At 44.7% G+C, this 19,266-nt stretch overlaps 1 protein-coding gene across 8 annotated transcripts in view; it reads left to right on the top strand.

Annotated features, from left to right (window-relative positions):
- The window catches only part of pacsin3 (protein kinase C and casein kinase substrate in neurons 3), a 102,804-nt gene that overhangs the window by 3,817 nt on the left and 79,721 nt on the right, over window positions 1-19,266 (top strand). For 2 of the 8 annotated variants that reach the window (XM_061765138.1, XM_061765140.1), the window contains 2 exons: window positions 14,377-14,461; window positions 14,683-14,766. The exons of 1 other annotated variant lie outside the window; for it this stretch is intronic. In XM_061765138.1, coding sequence (XP_061621122.1) covers window positions 14,709-14,766 — 58 coding nt within the window. In that variant the 5' untranslated portion in view covers window positions 14,377-14,461; window positions 14,683-14,708. Of the gene's footprint in view, window positions 1-14,376; window positions 14,462-14,682; window positions 14,767-17,020; window positions 17,101-19,266 lie in introns of those variants that run through there. 5 more of the 8 variants (XM_061765143.1, XM_061765147.1, XM_061765139.1 and 2 more) reach the window with 5 other exon arrangements.

The raw sequence follows: 19,266 nt of genomic DNA, 5'->3' as shown, positions 1-19,266 counted from the left end.
CCAGAGGATGATCGTCGTGATATTCAGTAGTGTCAGCGATGTCTTCCAGGGACCGAAGCTCCTGATGTGTCAGTTTTGTTCCTACAGTGGCCCTCAAGTCACCCATTGCCAACGCAATTCCCTATGTAGCGTCAGTAAATATTTGCATAAGAATTGCACCTCCCCCAGTAGGGGGAGGAGGTTTTTCACTTAAACATAGTCACACTAAAAGGAGTATACATACGTTGGTGTGGATGTTGAGAACAAACCATTAGGCGCCCCTGGAATTTCCTTTTTTTGCTCCTATTTCCTTTCGGCTTGTCCCGTTTGGGGTCGCCACAGCGCGTCATCCTTTTCCATGAGAGCCTATCTCCTGCATCCTCCTCTCGAACACCAACTGCCATCATGTCTTCCCTCACGACATCCATGAATCTTCTCTTTGGTCTTCCTTTAGCTCTCTTGCCTAGCAGCTCCATCCTCATCATCCTTCTACCAATATACTCACTATTTCTCCTCTGGACGTGTCCAAACCATTGAAGTCTGGTCTCTCTAACTTTGTCTCCAAAACATCGAACCTTGGCTGTCCCTCTGATGAGCTCATTTCTAATTTTATCCAACCTGGTCACTCCAAGAGCGAACCTCAACATCTTCATTTCCGCCACCTCCAGCTCTGCTTCCTGTTGTCTCTTCAGTGCCACTGTCTCTAATCCATACATCATGGGTGGCCTCACCACTGTTTTATAAACTTTGCCCTTCATCCTAGCAGAGACTCTTCTTTCACATAACACACCTGACACCTTCCTCCACCCGTTCCAACCTGCTTGGACCCGTTTCTTCACTTCCTGACCACACTCACCATTGCTCTGGACGGTTGACCCCAAGTATTTAAAGTCCTCTACCCTTGCTATCTCTTCTCCCTGTAGCCTCATTCTTCCCCCACCACCCCTCTCATTCATGCACATATATTCTGTTTTACTTCGGCTAATCTTCATTCCTCTTCTTTCCAGTGCATGCCTCCATCTTTCTAACTGTTCCTCCAGCTGCTCCCTGCTTTCACTGCAGATCACAATGTCATCTGCAAACATCATGGTCCACGGGGATTCCAGTCTAACCTCATCTGTCAGCCTATCCATCACCACTGCAAAAAGGAAGGGGCTCAGGGCTGATCTCTGATGCAGTCCCAAGTCCACCTTAAATTATTCTGTCACACCTACAGCACACCTCAGCGCTGTTCTGCTGCCCTCGTACATGTCCTGTATTATTCTAACATACTTCTCTGCCACTCCAGACTTCCGCATGCAGTACCACAGTTCCTCTCTGGGTACTCTGTCATAGGCTTTCTCTAGATCTACAAAGACACAATGTAGCCCCTTCTGACCTTCTCTGTACTTTTCCATCAACATCCTCAAGGCAAATAATGCATCTGTGGTACTCTTTCTAGGCATGAAACCATACTGTTGCTCGCAAATACTCACTTCTGTCCTGAGTCTAGCCGCCACTACTCTTTCCCATAACTTCATTGTGTGGCTCATCAACTTTATTCCTCTATAGTTGCCACAGCTCTGCACATCACCTTTGTTCTTAAAAATGGGCACCAGTACACTTTTCCTCCATTCCTCAGGCATCTTCTCACGCACTAGAATTCTATTGAACAAGCTGGTCAAAAACTCCACAGCCACCTCTCCTAGATGCTTCCATACCTCCACAGGAATGTCATCAGGACCAACTGCCTTTCCATTTTTCATTCTCTTTAATGCCTTTCTAACTTCCCCCTTACTAATCATTGCCACTTCCTGGTCCACCACACTTGCCTCTTCTACTCTCCCTTCTCTATCATTTTCTTCATTCATCAACTCCTCGAAGTATTCTTTCCATCTAGCTAGCACACTGCTGGCACCAGTCAACATATTTCCATCTCTATCCTTAATCACCCTAACCTGCTGCACATCCTTCCCATCTCTATCCCTCTGTCTGGCCAGCCTGTATAGATCCTTTTCTCCTTATTTAGTGTCCAACCTGCCATACATGTCATCATATGCCTCTTGTTTGGCCTTTGCCACCTCTACCTTTGCCCTGTGTCGCATCTCAATGTATTCCTTTTGCCTCTCCTCGGTCCTTTCAGTGTCCCACTTCTTCTTAGCTAACCTTTTTCCTTGTATGATTTCCTGTACTGTGAGGTTCCACCACCAAGTCTCCTTCTCTCCTTTCCTGCCAGAAGATACACCAAGTACTCTCGTGCCTGCTTCTCTGATCAACTTGGCTGCAGTGGTCCAGTCTTCTGGAAGCTCCTCCCGTCCACCGAGAGCCTGTATCACCTCTTCCCGAAAAGCTGCACAACACTCGTCCTGTCTCAGCTTCCACCACATGGTTCTCTTCTCTGCCTTTGTCTTCCGAATTCTCCTCCCCACCACCAAAGTCATCTTACACACCACCATCCTATGCTGTCTAGCCACACTCTCCCCTACCACTACCTTACAGTCGGTAACCTCCTTCAGATTACATCGTCTGCACAAAATGTAATCCCCCTGTGTGCTTCTCCCTCCGCTCTTGTAGGTCACCCTTTGTTCCTGCCTCTTCTGGAAAAAAGTGTTCACTACAGCCATTTGCATCCTTGTTGCAAAGTCTACCACCATCTGTCCCTCCAAGTTCCTTTCCTGGTTGCCGTACTTACCCATCACTTCTTCATCACCCCTATTACCTTCACCAACATGTCCATTACAATCTGCACCAATTACGACTCTCTCTATGTCTGGCATGCTCAGAACTACATCATCTAGCTCCTTCCAGAATTTCTCTTTCACCTCTAGGTCACATCCTACCTGTGGGGCATAGCCACTAATCACATTACACATAACATCCTCAATTTCAAATTTCAGCCTCATCACTCGATCTGACACTCTTTTCACCTCCAAGACATTCTTAGCCAACTCTTCTTTTAAAATAACCCCGACTCCATTTCTCTTCCCATCTACACCATGGTAAAATAATTTAAACCCTGCCCCTAAACTTCTAGCCTTACTGCCTTTCCACCTGGTCTCCTGGACACACAATATATCAACCTTTCTCCTAATCATCAACCAACTCCCGAGATTTTCCTGTCATAGTCCCAACATTCAAAGTCCCTACATTCAGTTCTAGGCTCTGTGTTTTCCTCTTCTCTTTCTGCCGAAGAACCCGCTTTGCACCTCTTCTTCTTCTTTGACTTCGACCCACAGTAGCTAAATTTCCAACGGCGCCCTGCAGGTTGACGGCGCCGGTGGCGGACGTTGTTAACCCGGGCCACGACCGATCCGGTATGGAATTCTTTGGATGAACGCTCATATTTGTTTGGCAAGGTTTTAAGCCGGATGCCCTTCCTGACGCAACCCTCTGCATTTATCCGGGCTTGGGACCGGCCTCGAGTTTGCACTGACTTGTGCCCCCCATAGGGCTGCATTTAATTTTACCATCTTCTATACCCTCGAAATCGGCGGCACGGAGGCCGACTGGTTAGAGCGTCAGCCTCACAGTTCTGAGGACCCGGGTTCAATCCCCAGCCCCGCCTGTGTGGAGTTTGCATGTTCTCCCCGTGCCTGCGTGGGTTTTCTCCGGGCACTCCGGTTTCCTCCCACATCCCAAAAACATGCATTAATTGGAGACTCTAAATTGCCCGTAGGCATAACTGTGAGCACGAATGGTTGTTTGTTTCTATGTGCCCTGCGATTGGCTGGCAACCAGTTCAGGGTGTACCCCGCCTCCTGCCCGATGACACCTGGGATAGGCTCCAGCACGCCCGCTACCCTAGTGAGGAGAAGCGGCTCAGAAAATGGATGGATGGATATACCCTCGAAATCAATCTTAATATTTTCTCCTTTCCATGTAAACTCCATTATAACAAATCAAAACACACAAAAGATAAAATCAAAGTTTATATACAACGCATACAAGTTGGGACGTTGTGTTAAACATAAATAAAAACAGAATACAATGATTTGAAAATCATGTTCAACCCATATTTAATTGAATACACTAAAAAGACGAGATATTTAATGTTCAAACTGATAAACTTTATTGTTTTTAGCAAATCATCATTAACTTCAAATTTTATGGCTGCAACATGTTCCAAAAAAGCTGGGACAGGTGGCAAAAAAGACTGAGAAAGTTGAGGAATGCTCATCAAACACCTGTTTGGAACATCCCACAGGTGAGCAGGCTAACTGGTGGGTGCCATGATTGGGTATAAAAGGAACAAGTGCGTGAGAAAATAGTCGAACAGTTTAAGGACAATGTTCCTCAACGTACAATTGCAAGGAATTTAGGGATTTCATCATCTACGATCCATAATATCAAAAGGTTCAGAGAATCTGGATAAATCACTGCATGGAAGCGGCAAGGCCGAAAACCAACATTGAATGCCCGTGACCTTCGATCCCTCAGACGGCAGTGCATCAAAAATCAACATCAATGTGTAAAGGATATCACCACATGGGCTCAGGAACACTTCAGAAAACCAATGTCAGTAAATACACTTTGGCACTACATCCGTAAGTGCAACTTGAAACTCTACGATGCAAAGCAAAAGCCATTTATCAACAACACCCAGAAACGCCGCCGGCTTCTCTGGGCCCAAGCTCATCTAAGATGGATTGATGCAAAGTGCAAAAGTGTTCTGTGGTCTGACGAGTCCACATTTCAAATTGTTTTTGGAAATTGTGGATATTGTGTCCTCCGGGCCAAGGAGGAAAAGAACCATCCGGACTGTTATGGACGCAAGTTCAAAAGCCAGCATCTGTGATGGCATGGGGCTGTGTTAGAGCCAATGGCATGGGTAACTTCCAGATCTGCGAAGGCACGATTAAAGCTGAAAGGTACATCCTGGTTTTGGTGAAACATTTGCTGCCATCCAAGCAACGACTTTTTCATGGACGCCCCTGCTTATTTCAGCAAGACAGTGCCAAACCACATTCTGCACGTGTTACAACAGTGTGGCTTCGTAGTAAAAGAGTGCGGGTACAAGACTGGCCTGCCTGCAGTCCAGACCTGTCTCCCATTTCAAATGCGTGGCGCATTATGAAGCGTAAAATATTACAACGGAGACCACGGACTGTTGAACAGCTGTACTTCAAGCAAGAATGGGAAAGAATTCCACCTACAAAGCTTCAACAATTGGCGTCCTTAGTTCCCAAACGTTTATTGAATGTTGTTAAAAGAAAGGGTGATGTAACAGTGGCAAAGATGACACAGTCTCAGCTTTTTTGGAACGTGTTGCAGCTATAAAATTTCCAAGTTAATGATTATTTGCTAAAAACAATAAAATCTATCAGTTTGAACATTAAATATCTTGTCTTTGTATTGTATTCAATTCAATATAGGTTGAACATGATTTGAAAATCATTGTATTCTGTTTTTAAGTTTAACACAACGTCCCAACTGAATTGGAATTGGGGTTGTATTATTTTGTATTTTTGAAAATGTTTTTTTTTTTTTTTTCTGTAATTTTCTACAGGGTTCGCAAGCCTTGTCGAACCGGGCGGTCCAACCGACCCCCGTCTCTGGGGTGATTGATAGACTCACCTCCACCCTACGGAATAACTCAACGTAGGGGAGTCCGCTCAACCCCTCACGGAGACTCACACGTTTAAACTCTACGGATTCCAAATCCGATGCGATCCAACACGCGCTTTTACCAATACTGACTGATAGATACACCTTTACTGAGCTCCTGATTATTCTCAACAAAATTTCGGTCCACTCCTCATTTCACAATATCACAAATTAAGTTGGTAGCAAATCAGGAGAATTTGAATAAACCGGCTCCCTTACTTTTTTTAGACGGCCGGCCTGGATATTGCAGAAAAGAGGAGTAGCCACGGAGGTCTCAAGAAACAACCTTTCCGAGATCACAGTCCGGTTCTTCGGCAGAAAGAGAAGAGGAAAGCACAGAACCTAGAACTGAATGTGGGGACTTTGAATGTTGGGACTATGACAGGAAAATCTCGGGAGTTGGTTGACATGATGATTAGGAAAAAGGTTGATATATTGTGTGTCCAGGAGATCAGGTGGAAAGGCACTCAGGCTAGAAGTTTAGGGGCAGGGTTTACATTATTTTACCATGGTGTAGATGGAAAGAGAAATGAAGTCGGGCTTATTTTAAAAGAAGAGTTTTCTCAGAATGTCTTGGAGGTGGATAGAGTATCAGATCGAGTGATGAGGCTGAAATTTGAAATTGAGGGTGTTATGTGTAATGTGATTAGTGGCTATGGTGAAAGAGAAATTCTGGAAGGAGCTAGACAAAGTAGTTCTGAGCGTCCCAGACGGAGAGAGAGTCGTAATTGGTGCAGATTGTAATGGATATGTTGGTGCAGGAAATAGGGGTGAGGAAGAAGTGATGGCTAAGTACTGCATCCAGGAAAGGAACTTGGAGGGACAGATGGTGGTAGACTTTGCAACAAGGATGCAAATGGCTGTAGTGAACACTTTTTTCCAGAAGAGGCAGGAACAAAGGGTGACCTACAAGAGCGGAGGGAGAAGCACACAGGGGGATTACATTTTGTGCAGACGATGTAATCTGAAGGAGGTTACCGACTGTAAGGTAGTGGTAGGGGAGAGTGTGGCTAGACAGCATAGGATGGTGGTGTGTAAGATGACTCTGGTGGTGGGGAGGAAAATTAGAAAGACAAAGGCAGACCAGAGAACCATGTGGTGGAAGCTGAGACAGGACGAGTGTTGTGCAGCTTTTCGGGAAGAGGTGAGACAGGCTCTTGGTGGACAGGAGGAGCTTCCAGAAGACTGGATCACTGCAGCCAAGGTGATCAGAGAGGCAAGCAGAAGAGTACTTGGTGTATCTTCTGGCAGAAAAGGAAAGAAGGAGACTTGGTGGTGTAACTCAGGAAATCAGAAAAGGAAAAAGGTTAGCTAAGAAGAAGTGTGACACTGAGAGGATCGAGGAGAGGCGAAAGGAATACATTGAGATGCGACACAGGACAAAGGTAGAGGTGGCAAAGGCCAAACAAGAGCCATATGATGACATGTATGGCAGGTTGGGCACTAAAGAAGGATAAAAGGATCTATACAGGCTGGCCAGACAGAGGGATAGAGATGGGAAGGATGTGCAGCAGGTTAGGGTGATTAAGGATAGAGATGGAAATATGTTGACTGGTGCAAGTAGTGTGCTAGATAGATGGAGAGAATACTTCGAGGAGTTGATGAATGAGGAAAATGAGAGAGGAGGGAGCGTAGAAGAGGCAAGTGTGGTGGACCAGGAAGTGGGAATGATTAGTTAGGGGGAAGTTAGAAAGGCATTAAAGAGGATGAAAAATGGAAAGGCAGTTGGTCCTGTTGACATTCCTGTGGAGGTATGGAAGCATCTAGGAGAGGTGGCTGTGGAGTTTTTGACCAGCTTGTTCAATAGAATTCTAGCGCGTGAGAAGATGCCTGAGGAATGGAGGAAAAGTGTGCTGGCGCCCATTTTTAAGAACAAGGGTGATGTGCAGAGATGTGGGAACTATAGAGGAATAAAGTTTATGAGCCACACAATGAAGTTATGGGAAAGAGTAGTGGAGGCTAGACTAAGGACAGAAGTGAGTATTTGCGAGCAACAGTATGGTTTTATGCCTAGAAAGAGTACCACAGATGCATTATTTGCCTTGAGGATGTTGATGGAAAAGTACAGAGAAGGTCAGAAGGGGCTACATTGTGTCTTTGTAGATCTAGAGAAAGCCTATGACAGAGTACCCAGAGAGGAACTGTGGTACTGCATGCGGAAGTCTGGAGTTGCAGAGAAGTATGTTAGAATAATACAGGACAGTGGTGATGGATATGCTGACAGATGAGGTTAGACTGGAATCCCCGTGGACCATAATGTTTGCAGATGACATTCTGATCTGCAGTGAAAGCAGGGAGCAGCTGGAGGAACAGTTGGAAAGATGGAGGCATGCACTGGAAAGAAGAGGAATGAAGATTAGCCGTAGTAAAACAAAATATATGTGCATGAATGAGAGGGGTGGTGTGGGAAGAGTGAGGCTACAGGGAGAAGAGATAGCAAGGGTGGAGGACTTTAAATACTTGGGGTCAACCATCCAGGGCAATCGTGAATGTGGTGAGGAAGTGAAGAAACGGGTCCAAGCAGGTTGGAACGGGTGGAGGAAGGTATCAGATGTGTTATGTGACAGAAGAGTCTCTGCTAGGATGAAGGGCAAAGTTTATGAAACAGTGGTGAGGCCAGCCATGATGTACGGATTAGAAACAGTGGCACTGAAGAGACAACAGGAAGCAGAGTTGGAGGTGGCGGAAATGAAGATGTTGAGGTTCGCTCTCGGAGTGACCAGGTTGGATAAAATTAGAAATGAGCTCATCAGAGGGACAGCCAAGGTTTGATGTTTTGGAGACAAAGTTAGAGAGAGCAGACTTCGATGGTTTGGACACATCCAGAGGAGAAATAGTGAGTATATTGGTAGAAGGATGATGGAGATGGAGCTGCCAGGCAAGAGAGCTAGAGGAAGACCAAAGAGAAGGTTGATGGATGTCGTGAGGGAAGACATGATGGCAGTTGGTGTTCGAGAGGAGGATGCAGGAGATAGGCTTACATGGAAAAGGATGACGCGCTGTGGCGACCCCTAACGGGACAAGCCGAAAGAAAAAGAAGAAGATGATGTGTGGAGAAAAACAGGCACTGCTCATCACCTGTCCAATACAGTCCTAACAGTGAAACATGGTGGTGGCAGCATCATGCTGTGGGAGTGTTTTTCAGAAGCAGGGACAGGACGACTGGTTACAATCGAAGAAAAGATGAATGTGGTAAAGTACAGGGATATCCTGGACGAAAACCTTTTCCAGATTGCTAAAGATTGGGCCTAAGGTTCACCTTCCAGAGGAGGAAGAAGAAGAAGAATCACCTTTATTGTCATGAACATGTATGCATGCACACAAAATTTGTTCTCCGCATTTTACCCATCAAAGTGAACACACACACTTATGAGTGCTTCTACTAAATACTGAGAATAGGGTCTGAATACTTGTGTGATATTTCAGTTTTTCTTTTTTAATAAATCTGAAAACATTTCAATAATTCTGTTTTTTCTCTGTCAATACGGGGTGCTGTGTGTACAACTCCAATTCCAATGAAGTTGGGACGTTGAGTTAAACATAAATAAAAACAGAATACAATGATTTGCAAATCATGTTCAACCTATATTATAATTGAATACACTACAAAGACAAGATATTTAATGTTCAAACTGATAAACTTGATTGTTTTTAGCAATTTGGGCACTGAGGACACTAATTGTTGAAGCTTTGTAGGTGGAATTCGTTCCCATTCTTGCTTGATGTACAGCTTCAGCTGTTCAACAGTCCGGGGTCTCTGTTGTCGTATTTTACGCTTCATAATGCGCCACACATTTTCAATGGGAGACAGGTCTGGACTGCAGGCAGGCCAGTCTCGTTACCGCACGCTTTTACTACAAAGCCACACTGTTGTAACACGTCCAGAATGTGGTTTGGCATTGTCTCTCTGAAATAAGCAGGGGCGTCCATGAAAAAGACGTTGCTTGGATGGCAGCATATGTTTCTCCAAACCCTGTATGTACCTTTCAGCATTAATGGTGCCTTCACCCATGGTGTATTACCCATGCCATTGTCACTAAAACAGCCCCATACCATTACAGATGCTGGCTTTTGAACTTTGGATCCATAACAGTCCGGGTGGTTCTTTTCCTCTTTGGCCCGGAGGACACAGTGTCCACAATTTCCAAAAACAATTTGAAAGGTGGACTTGTCGGACCACAGAACACTTTTCCACTTTGGATTAGTCCATTTTAGATGAACTCGGGCCCAGAGAAGCCAGTGGCGTTTCTGGGTGTTGTTGATAAATGGCTTTTGCTTTGCATTGTAGAGTTTCAAGCGCTGAACTGTATTTACTGACATTGGTTTTCTGAAGTGTTCCTGAACCCATGTGGTGGTATCCTTTACATATTGATGTCGGTTTTTGACGCAGTGCCGCCTGATGGATCGAAGGTCACGGGCATTCAATGTTGGTTTTCGGCCTTGCTGTTTACATGCAATGATTCTCTGAACTTTTTGATGATATTATGGGCCGTCGATGATGAAATCATTAAATTCGTTGCAATTGTACGATGAGGAACATTGTACTTAATCTGTTCGACTATTTTCTCACGCACTTGTTCACAAAGAGGTGAACCTCGCCCCATCTTTGCTTGTGAATAACTGAGCAATTCAGGGAAGCTCCTTTTATACCCAATCATGGCACCCACCTGTTCCCAATTAGCCTGTTCACCTGTGGTATGTTCCAAACAGGTGTTTGATGAGCATTCCTCAAATTTCTCAGTCTTTTTTGCCACCTGTCCCATCTTCTTTGGAACGTGTTGCAGCCATAAAATTCTAAGTTAATGATTATTTGCTAAAAACAATAAAGTTTATCAGTTTGAACATAAAATATCTTGTCTTTGTTGTGTCCATCCATCCATCCATTTTCTGAGCCACTTGTCCTCACCAGCTATCATCGGGGAGGCCCTGAACTGGTTGCCACCCAATCGCAGGACACATACAAACAAACAATCATTCACACCTACGGGCAATTTAGAGTTTTCAATTAACCTACCATGCATGTTGTTGGGATGTGGGAGGAAACACGAGTGCCCGGAGAAAACCCACGCAGGCACGGGGAGAACATGCAAACTCCACACAGCAGGGGCCGGGGATTGAACCCTGGTCCTCAGAACTGTGAGGCTGACACTCAAGCCAGTCGGTCTTTGTAATGTATTCAATTAAATATAGGTTGAACATGATTTACAAATCATTGTATTCTGTTTTTATTTATGTTTAACACAACGTCCCAACTTCATTGGAATTGGGGTTGTATATTAATGAGGAAAAAAAAGAACTTAAATAATTATTTGGCAAATGGCTGCAATATAACAAAGTGTGAAAAATTTAAGGGGGTCTGAATACTTTCCATACCCACCGAATGTGTATATATATATATATATGTGTGTGTGTGTGTGTATAGTCCTGTTCCGTCGGATGGAAGAATCTCCACCAATTAGTTGAAGTTTTCAATGTACGCTTTTAAGTCGTCCCTTGTATTACTTGTAGAATATGACGTGTCTGTAGCATCTGTCAATAAGCAGACACTCCTCCAAAGATAGGGCGTCTTGCAAAGGTTGTGCAGCAAAGTCTCCAGGTTTCTTTCCATTCTCAGCTCCCTCCTTTGCGTGCAAAATCCGCAGGTCCGGTTTCCGCTGCGCCCCTCGAGATCGGTGCATTTATCAGAAACTTGATCCAGCACTTTGTTCAAATGCCCGACTTCTTGTTCCAGCTTTGTGATTGTGTCGGCCACTGCAGAGGTGTTGCGGTCCAAGTCCGTTAGCTTGTTAGCTTTCAAGGTAGCATTAGCTTTAACGGTAGAGATGGCGTCATTGGTTTCACGTTTTAAACGTCAATTCGCCCTTAATGGTGGCTGAGAATCGATCAATCTTTTTGTCGATTATGCCCGCAAACTCTGCCTTGAGTGAGTGGAGTTCAGTGTGGAGGGAGGCATCCACACTTAGTCTCTCCAGCGTGTCCTGGTTTGTCCCCGGGGTCTCCTCCCAAAATGTTGAGGAGCAGCGGCTCTACTCTGAGATCCTCCTGGATGATAGAGCTTCTCATCCTATCTCTAAGGGAGAGCCCGGACACCCTGCGGAGGTAACACATTTCGGCCGCTTGTATCCGGGATATTGTTCATTCGGTCACGACCCGCAGCTCGTGACCATAGGTGAGGGGAGCAACATGGATCGACCGGTAAATTGAGAGCCTTGCCTTTCGGCTTAGCTCCTTCTTTACCACAAAGTCCGCATCACTGCAGACGCTGCACCGATCCGCCTGTCAATTTCCCGTTCCATTCTTCCCTCACTCTTGAACACCAAGATACTTGAACTCCTTCACTTGGGGCACGATCTCATCCCCGACCTGGAGAGGGCACACCACCCTTTTCCGACTGAGGACCATGGTCTCAGATTTGGAGGTGCTGATTCTCATCCCAGCTGCTTCACACTCGACTGCGAACTTCTCCAGTGAGAGTTGAAGATCACTGTTTGATGAAGCCAACAGATCGACATCATCTGCAAAAAGCAGAGATGCAATAATGAGGCCACCAAACCGGACCCCCTCTACGCCTCGGCTGCGCCTAGAAATTCTGTCCATAAAAGTTATGAACAGAATCGGTGACAAAGGGCTGCCTTGGCGGAGTCCAACCCTCACCGGAAACGAGTCAGACTTACTGCCGGAAATGCGGACAAAACTCTGACACCGGTCGTACAGGGAGCGAACAGCCCGTATCAGGCTCCTGAAGCACCCCCCACAGGACTCCCCGAGGGACCCGGTCGAACGCCTTCTCCAAGTCCGCAAAACACATGTAGACTGGTTGGGCCAACTCCCATGCACCCTCGAGGACCCTGCTGAGGGGGTATAGCTGGTCCACTGTTACACGGCCAGGACGAAAACCTCACTGCTCATCCTGAATCTGAGATTCGACTTCCCGATGGACCCTCCTCTCCAGCACCCCTGAATAGACCTTACCAGGGAGGCTGAGGAGGGTGATCCCTCTGTAGTTGGAACTCACCCTCCGGTCCCCCTTCTTAAAAAGGGGGACCACCACCCCAGACTGCCAATCCAGAGGTACTGGTATTGTCATTGCCTGCCACCGTGGGGGACCTAGGTTCAAGACCCCGACTGTTCCATCCGCGAACAAGACACTGATACCCCGAAATGCTCCCCGGGTGCTTCAGCTGCCCCTGCTCCAGTGTGTTCCATTAACATGTGTATTTGTTCACTGTGATGGGTTAAATGCAGAGAAAAAAGTTCATGTGCGTGCATGCATGCATGTTCATGACAATAAAAGGTGATTCTTCTTCTGTCCCTGATGTCCACGCGATGTTGCAGAGGCGTATCAACCAGGACAGCTCCACAACATCCAGAGCCTTTAGGAACTCCGGGCGAATCTCATCCACCTCTGGGGCCTTGCCACCGAGGAGCTTTTTAACCACCTCGGTGACCTCAACCCCAGAGATACGAGAGCCCGCCTCAGAGAACCCAGACTCTGCTTCCTCATGAGAAGGCGTGTCGGTGGACTTGAGGAGGTCTTCGAAGTATTCTCCCCACCAACTCACAACATCCCGAGTTGAGGTCAGCAGCGCCCCATCCCCACTATACACAGTGTTGATGGTGCACTGCTTCCCCCTCCTGAGACGCCGGATGGTGGACCAGAATTTCCTCGAAGCCATCCGGAAGTCTTTCTCCATGGCTTCACCGAACTCCTCACATGCTCGAGTTTTTGCTTCAGGGACCACCAAAGCTGAATTTTGCTTTGCCAGCCGGTACCCATCATCTATCTCAGGAGTCCCACAGGCCAAAAAGGCTCCTTCTTCAGCTTGACGGAATCCCTCACAGTTGGTGTCCACCAACGCGTTCGGGGATTGCCACCACGACAGGCACCGACCACCTTACGGCCACAGCTCCAATCTGTAGCCTCAGCAATGGAAGCGCGGAACATGGTCCACTCGGACTCTATGTCCCCCGCCTCCACCGGGACATGAGCAAAGTTCTGTCGGAGGTGGGTGTTGAAACTCCTTCTGACAGGGGATTCTGCCAGACGTTCCCAGCAGACCCTCACAATACGTTTGGGCCTGCCACGTCGGACCGGCATCTTCCCCCACCATCGGAGCCAACTCACCACCAGGTGTTGATCAGTTGACAGCTCCGCCTCTCTCTTCACCCGAGTGTCCAAGACATGCGGCCGCAAGTCCGATTACACGACCACAAAGTCGATCATCGACCTGCGGAGGGAGGCAATAGCTTCTAAAACTGTCTGCGCTGTCCGAGGTGGCTGCTGGGCCTGTTTCAATCTGCTTCCGTGTTCGGCATGGTTGTATGTCACCGTGGTTTGAAATAGTGGCAATTGAAGGCTGTGTAGCAGGTTCTTACACGTCTTTCATTATATTTGGGCCCGGATAACTTGTAACAAATACTTTTTATAAACTTTGACTGCGGGAGCACAGTTGTTTGAGAGACTGAAACATGAAGGTGTGTGTGTGTTTGTGTGCCTGTTTTACTGGTATAAGACATGCTGTACTGGTATAAGACTCAGTACATCACAAGGGCTCTGTGTGTGTGTGTGTGTGTGCGCGCTATACCTTTTTTCCTTTTTGGCATTTTTTTCTATATATAAGGACCAGCCCAACAAAACACCTTTTGACATTTTACAATGGTTTGTCTTTTTGCGTATGCTGTCATTAAGAGTTGAGCATTTATTTAATGACTTTACTGAAAGGTACAGTGTGTAGTGCTGAAACTGTTAGCAAGATTTGAATGTAGCCTTGCTTCACTACTCCTCCCCGCCGGCTAAATCCACGCTCCTTGCAGGCGTGCACCCCGAAGTCACCAGCTGGCTTTCCTGTGGTCACCTTGTAGAAGCAACTTTGCTATTTTTGCCATGTCTTGTTCACCGGTAAGTTGAAAGAAAAAAAAAAAAAAAAAGTCATACTGTATATAAGTGGTAAACTAACTTGTGGCATTATAGTTAGAAAGTTATTAGCATGAATGTTACATTTAATTAATTATTAGCCCCATTTAGCAACAAGTAGCTTGGATGAAAGCTATAAATATCAATACTCCACACTGTAGTATAGAGACAATGTGTGGTGAATTTATATCCTTTGTTGTTCATAGTTTCCAAGAGGAGCGCACGGCTACTGATGACCACAGCCGACTACAAACCCTGGCCGAGTACAACTCTGGGTAGCAGACAAGGAGGTACGCTATGCACTGTATAATATTCACATGATTTGTACACACTCATTTACACAAAAACAGTTTTAGAAACTGTAAATCACAGGTGAAAGCAAATTAACTACCATGATTCTTGCTAAATATTGTAACAAAACTTTCAAATTGTCATATATAAAAATACTGAGCTGTTGCAAATTAATTTTTTGTTACCAAACCCATTTTCACAGTAACTTGAAAAATAGCTGAACAAACTATTATTCTTGATTTTGGCTGTCAAAATGAGTTATCCATCAATTTGTTGTCTATGTATTGGTAATGGTCAATTAAACATTTATTTCCAGTCATAACGGCCATCTGAGGGAAATCGTAACAACAATGTGGCCCGTGACAAAGATTAGTTTCACACTCGTGTAAATGTATGTGGACAAGAATGAAAACAGAAGTTGTACCCTATTGTATTCATCTTTTGTTGATGGGATGGGTATTAATTATTATTTTTTTTAAACTGCTTTTATATGTAAACATCAGAAAGAATAGATGCTATAGTTGTAACAATGGAAAGCCAATATCACAAACACAAAACCCAATCACCATTATGTCTTGCTTTACAGGAGAGAGTTGATAGTCTGAGTTTAGAGTAATCACATATTGTGATCAACAAATTTTTGCGTCGTGACCCCAGATGCAAGGTTTGACATCTTGGGAAGCTCCTCCAACTCTTCAGTCCCTGATCAAAGGATGGGTGTTTTCCATAACTGCAGACACATGACAAACCTCATGGTCACCATCTTGAATGAGGGAGTTTTACGCAGAGCGAGACGAATGTGGAATGACATCCGAACAGCTGATGAACTTCGTGACCCTGGAGAGAAGAACTCCGCCAAGGCTGTCTATCGCCAGTACTGTATGTAATGTGGAAAATCCCCAAGGACATTATAAAGGATTTAGACAAAGCAGGCAAGGAGGATCCACATTTTATATTTTCAAAGCATTGCTCCAGTCGAAAAGTGCATGTTATATTACTTTATACATATTTGTAAATCTATTTGCACCTTATTTTTTATATTTACTTCCAGGAATGTCTGTACATTTACCGCTACCATTTTGAAATTGTTCAATTGTTATAAATAAAGAACTGATCAATCAGAAACAGTCTTGATGTTGCAGTGTCCTTCAGAAAGAATCTCACGTTTAGATAACTATTAAATGCATTTCACACACAACCCTAAATATTTTATTTATTTATTTTATTTTTTATACAGATTTTGACAAACCTGTACAAGAAATTTTAATTACTACAAATAGACCTGAAGTGATTGAGAAATAAAAAAAAAAAAAAGTATTTACTCAGTAATGTCATGAAGCATGGATGTTTATAATTACATCAAACATGTACATTATTATTTCTTGAGACAGGCATAAGATTGAAGTAAAAGTCACCTAGCTGCTGAGTTGTTTGCAACACCGGAGTAGATCATCAGGCTTTAGATGTTGTAATTTGCGGCAGGCCACGGTGACAGACAACCTGTAATTCCATTTTATTTTGATTGGGTTATTTGTAAGGGACAAGAACAGAAGGAAATTAACAGTTGCAAAAGCAACATGGGTTGTACTCTATCTTTTGATCACAATGGTGCTCTGAATTTGTGAGATATACGGTAAAGTGGCAAGTAGTGTGGTAATCGCAGGGCACCTACAAACTAACAACCAATCGCACTCACATTCACACCTACGGGCAATTTAGAGTCGTCAATTAACCTACCAAGCATGTTTTTGGGATTGGGGGAGGATGTGCACGGAAAAAACCCGGGCAGGCACTGGGAGAACATGCAAACTCCACACAGGCAGTGCCGGGATTGATCCCAGGTCCTCAGAACTGTGAGGCAGACGCTCTAATCAGTCGCCCACCGTGCCGCTGTAATGAGAATATGCAGTAAATTACAATTTCAGAATCTCTGTTGCAGTCTTTTTGCCTCCATTGCCAAATCAGGTTATTTTAGTACAAAAGCTTTAACAGCGTTGACCTCCTTCCTTTAAGGGCTTGGGGTATGCCTTGCTCTTTCATTAGACGTGACCGACAGGCTCTATTTGTGGCTTTTTGCTACGACTTCCAAAATGTGTCACCTTGTAACCACTTCTGAGCATTATAATGGGCAGCAGACCCAGCCTGGGCCTAACTAGTGTCATTCCGCAGGGTTATCTCTAACTACATGCTACTACTTTGCTGTTTAATAAACATTCAGTTTCCTTTCTGCTGTCTCATCTTTTGCTTGTGCAGGCTTTATTTGCTCCTCTGTCTCCCAGGCCTGAGGAGACATCCTTTGGGACATCTGTCCGTCTGTTTTCGTCTCCGGTAAGGTAAGTTCTGCCAACTCACTGACCTAATGGCACTCTCATTTTGTTCTCTGTTCATCCTACAAAATCACTAATGCCTCTCAAGCTTTACAAGATTGCAGTGAGCCACATTGTTTGCAACTGGTTAGCTTTACTTGGCACTGGATTCCTTGGGTTCTTTAACGAGGCAAACTGGCAGAGGTACTTCAGCAATTAATACCCCTTTTGCACCTTTGTTTTTTTCCATAATTCATTTTTATAAAGCAAGATGTTCAGTGGTTAGTTGATCAAAACAATACACAGGCCTTTTTAATTTCTGTCAAATTTCGAAACCAGACCGCACTTTCCCTCTTGTTGCTGTGCTAAGCTAACCTTGCAGTCAGGTAGATCACACAGAGATTCGAATTAAATACTTGGCCAGAAAACCTTTTAATTGCGAAAATGCAGTTTAAAAATATTTTCTGGGTAAGAACAGTGGGTCGAAACTAGCGTAATGTTAGTGGAAAATCCATTGGTGTGCTCATGTAATGTTTGGGGTTGAAGCGACATAAGCATAATACAATGGATTAAAACAACATAAAACATAGTTGAAGTATATTTTTATCATCTTGAAAGATTTCTCCTGAATGCAAATAAACATTTTTAACCCCTTTTTTAAATTTTTTTATTTATTTACCAGTATTTTTATTTTGCCTTTATTTAACCACGTTGGTCCCATTTAGACAAGTAGGGTTGGAAATATCTGGTATCGCATCACTAAATGCGACGTAAAATGAGGTCTTTGGCGATGCATTCCTCAGTTTCCATCGCTACAATATGCAATGCATGTTTTTAAAGTTCACAGTAAGTAAAAAAAAAATTCTGAGCATTCAGAAGCTCTCAAAACAAAGACAGGACCGTTTAATTCTCGTAACTCGATGTAAAGACTGTGGATTGATAACAGAAATTAAAACTGCGTCTCAGGCAGAGTTAGAAACAATTAGGCGATCACTGATTGAGCACAGCTGTCAAATGTTCGGGAATGTCCATATTTTGTTATGGAAATCACTTGAACGCTGACTCGTTCCAGCCGTAACACTGAGTACAAATTTCTTAAATGAATTTGATGAAATAACCACTATATTGTAAAAACAGGAAAAAATGGCGCGTCCACATTGAACAGTCGCCCAACCTACCTGCTTTGCTGGTGCTACCACTGGTGGATGCTTGGTCCGCACTATTTTATTACGCCCCCTGGCTACCAAGCCTCGGAGGTGAAATCTATCTTTGTGTGCGGTGTCAACGCATTATGTCACTAATCATTGCCTCCATGGCACCGTGTCGTTATCACCAAGGGAGAACGAGGGGGAAGAACATTCGCGTGGTAGCCAACTGTCATTTTCCCCAATGTCCATCTCCCTCACTTCCCGCAGACGCATCCTGTTACCTTCACGGCCCCCCGGACAATCGGAAACCATGGACTCATGAACAGTATGCAGAGTGGCTACAATAGGAACTCTGCTTTCCCACAAGACAAAAATTCTCTCTATACATATGTTCAAATAGTCAAAATATGACTCTATAAATGGAGTAAAGTGTTTTAAAATTTAGGGTAGAAAGCATCAAATTAGACTGATTTCGTACTTAGTGGAACAGTCCATCCATCCAGTTTCCGAGCTGCTTCTCCCCACTAGGGTCGCGGGCGTGCTGGAGCCTATCCCAGCTATCAACGGGCAGGGGTACACCCTGAACTGGTTGCCAGCCAATCGCAGGGCACATACAAACAAACAACCATTCGCACTCACAGTCACAGTCACACCTACGGGCAATTTAGAGTCTCCAATGAATGCATGTTTTCGGGATGTGGGAGGAAACCGGAGTGCCCGGAGAAAACCCACGCAGGCACGGGGAACATGCAAACTCCACACAGGCGGGGCCGGGGATTGAACCCCGGTCCTCAGAACTGTGAGGCTGACGCTCTAACCAGTCGCTCACCGTGCCGCCGAGTACAATAGTGTTTTGAAAAATTGCTACACAAATCTCAGCAATGGCTATACAAAAAAATTTGTATAGCAATAAATTATAATATATTTTGGACCCTTGACAAGGATCTCTTTTTCAAAAGCAGCCTGGCCAATACAGCAACTTAAAGGTTTTAAGTTGAGACAGTGTTTGACGTTCCAACACAAATTTTCCATAATTAAAACTGAC

Source organism: Phyllopteryx taeniolatus, unplaced genomic scaffold (genome assembly GCF_024500385.1).
Source record: "Phyllopteryx taeniolatus isolate TA_2022b unplaced genomic scaffold, UOR_Ptae_1.2 contig_26, whole genome shotgun sequence".
Taxonomy (NCBI): Eukaryota; Metazoa; Chordata; class Actinopteri; order Syngnathiformes; family Syngnathidae; genus Phyllopteryx; species Phyllopteryx taeniolatus.
This window is presented reverse-complemented; position numbering and strand designations above follow the sequence as displayed.